The following is a 9,501-nucleotide window of genomic DNA, read 5'->3' on the forward strand; positions in this document are numbered from 1 at the left end:
TGATAGTCTCCCCACATGTGCATTCGCATTCACCTAGTCCATTCTCCACAGGACAATCAGATTCATCATAATAGTTTATAACTGTTAATGAGGTTGCCAAAGTTAGATGCCTTCTACTTTCTAGCTAAGATACAAAAATCATAGATTAGCAAACATTTTTGTAGTGAGGAACTGTGGGCTGCGTTCCTACCGTCCAGCTCCCAGACACCAGCTAGCTTTACGCGAAATAACAACATATGAACTGTATTCTTTTAAACACTGCTTGGCCCATTAGCTCTTTTCTCTTACCAGCTAACTCTCACATCTTGACTAACCCATTTCTAATAATGTGTGTAGCACCATGAGTTGGTATTTTACTAGGAAGATTCTTTCGTACGTCCATCTTGGGCTGGAGCTTCATCACATCTGCCCTGGAGAGGAGAGGCATGGAGTCTGCCTAACTTCTTCTCTTCCCAGCATTCTGTTCTGTTTACTCCACCTACCTATGTTCTAACCTATCAGGCCAAGCAGTTTCTTTATTAATTAACCAATGAAATCAACAGATTGATATGACACTCCCCTCCCACATCATTTAAATTTTTACATTTAAAAGTTAAATAGCTATTTACTGTAATATCTGCATAGAAAAATCAATGAAAGGCAGATTTTATATACTATCTCTTGGATCTCCTTGGTTGTAAAATAGTTGTTTACTTTCAGAAAATAAAGTAGAATGGGATTGTTTTGTGTGAGTGACTATATTTCATTATGCAGCTAAAACTATTAGCAACAACCAGGGAGCCTGCATGGGACTGACCCAGGCCCTCTGCATATATGTGACAGCTGTGTAGCATGATCCTCTTGTGGGACTCCTAACAATGGGAGCAGGGACTGTTTCTGACTCTTTTATTTATTATTGGAACCCTATTCCTCATACTGGCTTGCCTTGCCCAGCATTAATGCATGGGGAGGTGTTTAGTCTTACTGCAACTTGATATGCTATGCTTTGTCGATATCCATGGAAGGCCTGCCCTTTTCTGAACAGAAAGGGAGGATGAGTGAATGGGGCCAAGGGGACGTGGAGAGAGGGACTTGGAGGAGAGAATGGAGGGAAAACTGTGATCAGGATGAATATATATATATATATATATATATATATATATATATATATATATATATCAGAGACATGGGCACAGGCAAAAAATTATATATATATGTGATATATATATATATATATATATATATATATATATATATATAATTTTTCTAAGGAGAGGAAATACTATCCTCAGCAAAGGGCAAATAAGAAGTGTCTTTTTTAAAATTCTAATTTGTTCATGGACTAGGAGCTAATCTCCCAGTAAACAAGGGAAATTTTCAGACATGGTGGTGTACTCTTATAATCCCAGCACTCGGACCCTACTTGCCACAGTATTCTCCTGCCTCAACTCCCTCCTGAGAACAGTCATCTCAGGAATCTTTTGGAAAATTGATAATCAATCTTATAACTCTTCCTTCGGTTTAGGGCTATATAGTCTGTTTAAAATGGCCTCGGCTTCCTAATGTGTATTGCTTGGAGAGGAAGTCTTGTATTCCCTGTGGTAGAAACTGTCTAAAATCTCTATGTCGCAAATAGTGTAGTCTGGAATTGTACCCCAGAAGGCACAAAGTTTGCAAGGAGATTTAAAAAACAAGATTTAAGTGAGAGTAAAGTCAACCAATGGCCCTGAAAAGAGGAAAAGCCAAGAAACTCATGACCATGCATTGCTTCCAGAAAATGATCCTTGTGTAGCTTGTTCCTGCCGGCAGTACCCCTTGGACTTTAAAAATAAACTTAAACTAAAGAAAACATCAAGGATTATATATTGAGAATGTGATAAAGCAATTCCAAGAAAGAATTCAATGAGAAAGTAGATTAAAATAAAATTTGTGTGAGATTATAATTACTGAGTATATATTATACAGTAGTATCCAAAGTGGGAGAAAAAAATGAAAACCAAAACACAAAGTAGGCTTACAACTACTAAAAATTTTATAAATAATTTTTTCCTGTATGTAGTAATAGGAGCGGCGGGGCTGCGTCCCCAGCACCCCGGCCGCCTGGCTAGCTTATGCCCCGAAATAACACACAAACTGTATTCATTTAAACACTGCTTGGCCTATTAGCTCTAGCCCTTACTGGCTAATTCTGATATCCCTATCAACCCATCTCTAATAAACTATGTAGCACCGGTCTTACCGGGAAGGATTCAGCATGTCTGACCTGGCAGCTTGCTCCATCATGTCTGCTTCTCCCTGGGAGAGGGGAGCATGGCGTCTCTGCTCCAGAGAGCAGAGCTATCGAGTCTGAGCGCACTTCCTCTTCCTCCCAGCATTCTGTCCTGTTTACTCCTCCCACCTATGTTTTAACCTATCAGGGCCAAGCAGTTTCTTTATTGCTTAACCAATGAAATCAACAGATTGATATATGACACTCCCACATCATCTGTATTTAAGAAGTTACAACTTTCTTTTTGAAGAGAATTTGCTTCTAGCCTTTTAAAAGCTTTGAGGTGCGTCTTTAAGTTATTTTTGAGACAGTGAAGACTTGGAAGAGAATTTTTTCTAGAGAATAATTTCTAAGTCCTTTTATTTTTGTATGGGGGAAAGTTTTTATACATCTTTCCTCCACCCCAACCCCATCCCCATCCCCAGTCATTCGTCTGGAAGTATGATTTCTTGACCCCATTTCTGTGTGGCCTGCTTTTCTTGATCTTCTGTAAGAAGCTCCAGCAGAAAAATACCTTTTACACAGTTGTGTTTTTAACATAGTTAAGCATGAGAACATAAGGGTGAATGGAGATTGTTGGGAGGTACCAGGGAGCCAAAACTAGAACAGTCACCAGAAGACAGAATTGAGGTTTGTGTGACCCATGCCTTTTCTCTTTCTTGTTAATTGAAACACCATTAAGACCAGTTTTGCATGGGAATATTCACTGGCATAGAGGAGTATGGGGCTTGGTTTTTATAAATGCCAAGACTACAGAGACATAAGCTATTGAAATTTTATTCAAGACTTATTTTCTTGTCAGTCATCATTCAACACTTTCCTCTCCTTTATATCCTCAAAATATAACGATGAGGTCTCTAAGGTAGCTAGGCCGTCATTACAGAAGCTCTTGTGGTTACAGCAAAAGGTTTCTCTCAGAAGGTCATGGAATACCTGAAACATTCCTTGTCCACAAGGTTTACAGGACAGTTTTGAATATCGAAAGAGGTATAGCCCTAAAGAGAAGAAAAGCAAATGTCATCACCACAACTCCCTCCAGAGCCTAGTCAGTTTTCCAAACAATAGTACAATCCCAAAGCTGTGACTGCATCTCATCTCTTTACCTCGAACTGTAGTCAGGCAAAAGATGCCTGCCTCTGACCAAGTAGACCCATGCTCTGGTCTGTGTCTTCCCAAACCATGGGATCCCAGCGCCCTCTGCACCTTAACTCCAGAAATAATGTATGTGTCTCAAAGACTTGCTTACCTGTCAAACGGTTATTAAAATAAAAGTTTTCTGTGGTACAACTCCTGTTAACTGGAAACACGTCAAACTTCCAGCAACTTTTCATGCCACTGAGGCATTTGGATCCGTCAAAGTGTTCACATAGGTTGCAACGTCTGATCACTAAAGGAGAGGGAGGTTGTAAAGGTAATATCTATAGAAAATAACTACCTTATAAAGCTAAGACTATACGAAGCCCATGAGAAGCCATTTGGCACTCTTGCCCCCCTTTGACTTTATTAGTGACAGCAGTGTTGCCCTCCAAGAATTGTCCCACCTATCCACAAATGAAAACTAGACAAAGAAGACCCTGGAGTAGTGAGTGGGGAGTGGACAGGGACAGTGTGGAAAGAGCTAGAGGATTCCTCTTCTCATGGTAGTCTCATGTTTTACCAAGACATGCAAAAGAAATGTACCGTACATTGGATTGTCAGCACTCTTTCACCTGTGAAGAGAAGGAAAATTCACCGTATGTCATTTCATAGCAGTCCACTAGCCAAGTACAGTAGCTTCTTTTTCTTGTGTCTCATCATTCTCTCTCTCTGCAGGCCTTACCTGAGTCCAGGAGAAGTATTATGGATATACCCAGCAGAAACATTCGAAACATACTTGAGCCTCCTTCTGACAAAGTCCCATCGGGAGGTTCCAGCTACATTTATTCCCATTATCTGCCCTCAGGCATCCCACTAGGATCAAAGAATCATAAATTTAAGCCAAACCAATTGGATCTTTTCTATAACATTCCAAGAAGAGGGTACACCCTGTCTGTGTTTCCATTCCTCCAACCACTTGGAAGGCAGCCGACACAGACACCCTGTGTCATTTTATTAAATCAATTGTAGGACACCAGTTCATATTGGAACAGAATCTCTTGCCTCTTCATTTTGCTGGTGTTGAGTTTTTTAAAAACTGGATGAAACACACGTTAGCTTTGCATGTACATGGCATCTTTTCAGATATAATAAACCCAAGGTAACAAAGCGTTTCTGAGTGTCTTAATCAGCCCCTTTCAAAGATCACAGTCTTCCTGACTCACCTGTGCATTCCATCCAGCAGGCCCTCAGTTCCTTGCAGAATATGACAACAGGACCTGAGCCTAGCACTTCATCTGTGGTCCGACTGCTCAGCTTCTCTCTGAAGGGGTAGGACAGTCTTGGGGAAAGAAACAAGAGAGGGAAGGAAAGATGATGTCAGCCTTTTATGAGCCTAGTTCATTCATTTTTTTCTGAGGAAGACAAAGCCTATAATGATGACAGTGGCAGAGACTCACACCTAAAGGGAGGTGTGACTGGATTGGTCTGTGGAAATAAGTTGGTGAGAGCTCCAGAGATATTACAGTTTCCTGACAGCCTCCATTTTAGTACCAGGTCCCACCATCTCAGCGATGTCACAAATATGTAGATGACCACCTTTCTCTCTGCCTTCCCTGCAGAGTGCCTAATTCGTCTTGTGATCCCAGAGCTTTTCTTACTTGTATTCATTTTGTTCTTTGCCCCACAGATGCTGGCTTCATGTGTTGAGTTTTCCACTTTCCCTTCCATGTCTAGAATCATGAACTGAACATATCAGATCCTCAGGACCACGGCAGGAAGGCGAATGGCCTGACTGGATGCCACACCCGGGAGCAGTCAGAGAGTGAAGCAAAGGCGTCCACGCTGACCCACAGTCCCTGATTACAAACTTGCAGAATGAAATTCCTGTTCTTCAGTTTGCAAATTATCACTGCAGAGCTGACAGTGGAAATGACAGGTTGTTCTGTGATGGGAAGAGAGTGGATAGAGGACCTGTTTATTTGAGAAGGTTCCCAAAGCCTGATTCATGTACCATCCAATGCATTCCCTCCTGTCACGCTGGCTAGGAAGGTACCCCACCACACACACAGTAAGGATGGAAGCCTGAGGGTCCTGCCTGCCTTCTCTGTGTCTCTGTGCCTCTAAAGGTGAAAAGATCCATGACAGCTCTATACAACCACTGAGGCAGTTGTTAGGACTCAGGAGCTTGTACGTGGGTGAGGAGGAAGTACATATTTGACAATGCCTTGTTCAACTTCCGACATTTTCTACCATGTTGCTCACTTCTATCTTTGAACTCTCTCACGGTGTCATGGGTTATAAATGACTGACCTAGTCTTGCTGACGAAGACCATGGGGTATTAGAGGTGAAATGATTTTCCATCAAGATGACAGCAATGGGCATTCTTTCTACAGGGCAGTGCTACACTTGTAGCCTACAGTCAGCCAGGTCCCAGGGCTGAAGTGCAGGATGGATTCCACTCTAGGGTCATCACAACAATGATGAGTGAGAGAGAATGGAAAGACTTCCTCTAACGAGGAAAACTGAGTTTCCCTCTGCCTGGAAGAAACAAAAGTTACTAGCAGATCCCACTGGCACTACAAGGCTCCACGAATCTGGCTGGCCTTTTGATTTTAGAAGCCATTTGTAAGAGAGAATTCCCATTCTGGTTTTCGTGCCCTTTTCGGGTGTCTTACATTTGGAACATGTGACACTCAGCAACAGTCTAGAGACATGAGCCCTTAGAGGATTCATGCTAAGTGCATCAAGCTCATTCCTCCCAGCAAAAGACCTCTTGTCCCAGCCCAGAAAGATGTCATGGGTGTCCTATGATTAAACATGTTAATGGGAAGCCTAGGTCCAACCAGCCCTCATCTTCTATAGCTTCTCTGAACAACTTGGAATACTTTTCTCAGAATAGCAGTAATTGAAAATTTAGAAATATATACCAAAATTATTACAAAATAAATAAAAATCGTATTTCTGTCTCTAATTCTGAGGAAAAACAAGGTACTTTGCTGTCTTTCCCTTGAATATTATTTCCCTACATATATCATGTCTATGTTAACATGGTTGATATATTAATAAATGTATGGTTCTGATTTGTGCACTTAATGAATTATTTTGTAAGTTACTGCATAAAGTCACTATCTCTTCTAGAAATTGAGACCTTGAATTGAGAAAGTATTTCTTAAACCAGTAGTGAGAGGAACCCCATGAAGAGCAGATGCACAGGCTTGCCCTTGAGAACACTCACTCTAGCGAGGTTTGTAGGACCATAGACAGTCCTGCAATACCCAGGGACCCCTCTCCCTCCCACAAAGAAGAGACTTACTGTCTAACCTCTACTCCCCACCCATTTATCTTGGCTTCCAGAATCGTCCTGGCCTTCCCTTGAACCTTCTCCTAAGCCTGGAAAGTATAACCTTCTCACCCTTAAACTGGCTCTGACCCAAAGCTTTGTCATTACTCACTGCTCTTTCTTAGACCAGGGGTTGTAGAACAAACTGTTCTGTCCTGCTCTCCTCCTGCCCAGAGCCTCCCCTCACCCATTCCCCCTCTGCTGCCAAGGGAGGGTCAAATGATAGATTTGAAGTCTGATTAGGCTCCTCTGTGTTTACCCCTGCAGAAAAACAGGGGAAAATAAACTAATACTAATGCCCCCAAAGAAAGTGCTATGCACCTATTAATTAAATCAGGTAGGAGACCTGAAGAGTAGATCCATCACACACACGGGGTGCCAGAGGGGAGGCTCCACCAGAGCCTCCACACAGATGGAAAAAGGAAGCAAGTGTCCCGGCAGCCATATTCCTTCTCCATGGCTTCTCACCTGTCTCACCCTCAAGCCTGCAAGGCAAATGGAGTCAGGACACTTTGGTCTCCTTACCTGTAGCCCTCCCCAGACCCAAGCATCCTCTGGGAGCCCACACTCACCCGGGACATTGTCCTGTCTGCATGAATCCCAGCAAGGAGCCCTTCACCCTCCATTTTCTCATGTCCCTTCATCCAAGGATAGCCTCCTGCCAGAGTCCTCGGGATCCTTCTCCTAATCACCCTCCAAACCTGCTGTCCTTGTACGGTGTAAAGGTACCATGAACGGTAGTATTTTGTCATCTATGTAAATAAAGGAGTTAGGATTAAAAGCCACGGAGTTTAGCATCTATTTTACACGCGAGAAATGGGAGTCAGTTAAAATGTCACCAAAACATGAAGGCAGGGGGAGATCAGTTATCAGGCCAGAGACCAAGTGAGAAATTTAGTTTTAGGTAGGGATTCTGAGTCACCTCTATTCGCAGGTCATCTCACCTACTGACTTGGTAAATGGAATTTGGGAAAGCCCAAAACCTCAACAATTAACCTCCTCAGGAAGGTTTCCCAGCAGGCTTCTTCCACAACCCCTCCTGTGTCTTTGCCTGGACTGAGACAGCAGGATCTCAGTGTGCCAGGGTGGGATGCTATGCCCTGCCTGATTCTACTCTCACAAGCTGTCCTAACACATGACCTCCTGCCTTACAAGCTCTCGATCTGGTTGTAGCCACCATATGCAGTAGGCTCATGAGCAGTTCTCCATCCACTGTCTCGGTTTCAGCTACACCAAATGTTCCTCACTCTTCCCACAGAAGTATGTACAGTCAGGCTAGTGTACAGGAAAAGGGAAGACACCCACAGTATAATGCCTGACTACCCCTCCTGCTCAAGGAAATCTATACACAATATTCCTGACAACAACCGCGTGGACCTTCCGTCTCCACAGATTTCTCACTCGCGACCCTGGGGGGAAGAAAAACGAACCATTGCCACGCAGCATCATCCCGTAGGACTCATGACATTGTTCCTTGAATCCGTGAGCCCAGGGCGTGTGTCAGCCTTGCTCTCCTATGCCACAACATGGGGAAACAAGAGATGTGAGATCATGGAACATTTGCCATTTGGGATTCTCGGGAGACACTAGAACCCTAGCAACAGTACTGCTCAGAGCTCGTGTCTTAGTGCCCATCTTTAAACCCAGCACTCAGGCGACAGAAGCGGGCAGATCTCTGATTTCATGGCCAACCTGGTCTATATAGTGTGAGTCCCAGGGTAGTTGTGCTGCAAAGTGAGACCTTGTCTCAAAAAAAAAAAAAAAGAATAAGACTCAGATGCTTCATTCAGAGGCCACTTAGAGGTCACCTCTGAGGTGTGGGGGCAGTAGCCCAAGGCCTATGGGTGACACTGGCATGGGAAAGGGAAGAACCTGGCAGTGGGGGTAACTGTAGGAGTTGTCTGAAAAAGGTCACACAGCTTCAATATGGTTTGCATGTTGGAGTGGGCAGGAAATCAGGAACAATTTCTTCTAGACAGCCTTTGAAGTCTGGGCTGAGGTTCAGAACAGGCTGAATTCTCTCAGATAGCTGAGCAAACAGATTAGCTAACAGATTAGTTTAACTATCAGTCACGAAGAGAAGCCTGGAGCTATACCTCCCACAGCCCAGAGTAAGCAAAGACACACTCGGAGGGCTGTGGCCATCAGAGACCTCCACACACGTGACCAGAGCCTTGCTTTCTTCCTTCATCTCAGACTTTCCTTTTCTGGGGGATGTTCTGAGAGTCTCTGGGGGTCATCCCTCTTAGAGGCAAGCTCTGAGAATCAAGTAAACTTTCTTCTAGAATAAAAGCTCTAGTCCAGAAAGATTAAAAGAGAACCTGATCCCAGACCAAACCCAGAGTCAGGCAGTTCCCATGTTGAGAGCGCTTCACCAGGCCTACCAATCCCTCTGTGTTGTCCCAGAAGCATGCTCCTGTGCACTGCCATGGCATCCCTCTAGGGAGGGGACAAACACTCTACTCAGTTCTTCCCTCATCAAGAGCCTAGGAGGTTTATGATGCAGACAATGAACCTCACAACAAATGAGCACAACCCTTAAACACCGCAATTCAGATATCCATGACAATTCTCCACATTGATCTGCTGGGGCCATGACATAACATTGTGAACTAGCTGCTCAAATCACAGACATCGGTTTTCTTTTGGTAGAGGAATCTAGCAGTCCCACATCAAGGAGCAGACAGGATGGGCTTTTCTGAGGCTCCTTTTCTTGGCTTGCAGATGGCCACCTTGCTCTGTCTTTTCCTCTGCATAAGGAAATCCCAAGTTTCTCTTCTCTTCTTTAACGATACTACTCATTGAGTCCCCATTTGGTCATAATGATCTCTCTAA

The 9,501-nt window shown here is 43.6% G+C and overlaps 1 protein-coding gene across 2 annotated transcripts; it reads right to left on the reverse strand.

The window, feature by feature from the left end:
- Window positions 1-3,046: 3,046 nt before the first annotated feature.
- On the reverse strand, window positions 3,047-4,119 carry LOC121451436 (prostate and testis expressed protein 13-like). Of its 2 annotated transcripts, XM_041656884.1 has the most exons (4): window positions 4,068-4,119; window positions 3,934-3,957; window positions 3,495-3,635; window positions 3,047-3,243 (listed from the first exon to the last, which is right to left on the reverse strand). In XM_041656884.1, exons 1-4 carry the CDS (start codon window positions 4,117-4,119, stop codon window positions 3,047-3,049), a joined length of 414 nt encoding a protein of 137 aa, XP_041512818.1. The 2 variants fall into 2 exon arrangements, with proteins under 2 accessions (XP_041512818.1, XP_041512819.1); XM_041656885.1 differs by lacking the exon at window positions 3,934-3,957.
- Window positions 4,120-9,501: the final 5,382 nt, after the last annotated feature.

This window comes from Microtus oregoni, unplaced genomic scaffold (assembly GCF_018167655.1).
Source record: "Microtus oregoni isolate MIOR12 unplaced genomic scaffold, Mior012 000008F_ref0000371, whole genome shotgun sequence".
Classification (NCBI taxonomy): Eukaryota; Metazoa; Chordata; class Mammalia; order Rodentia; family Cricetidae; genus Microtus; species Microtus oregoni.

Coding starts and splice junctions, on each gene's coding strand:
- LOC121451436 (XM_041656884.1), bottom strand. CDS start 4,119: ATGTTTCGAATGTTTCTGCTGGGTATATCCATAATACTTCTCCTGGAC. Junction 3,958..4,067: donor AATACTTCTCCTGGACTCAG/GTAAGGCCTGCA, acceptor TTCTCTTCACAG/GTGAAAGAGTGCTGACAATC. Junction 3,244..3,494: donor TTTTAATAACCGTTTGACAG/GTAAGCAAGTCT, acceptor TCTTCTCTTTAG/GGCTATACCTCTTTCGATAT.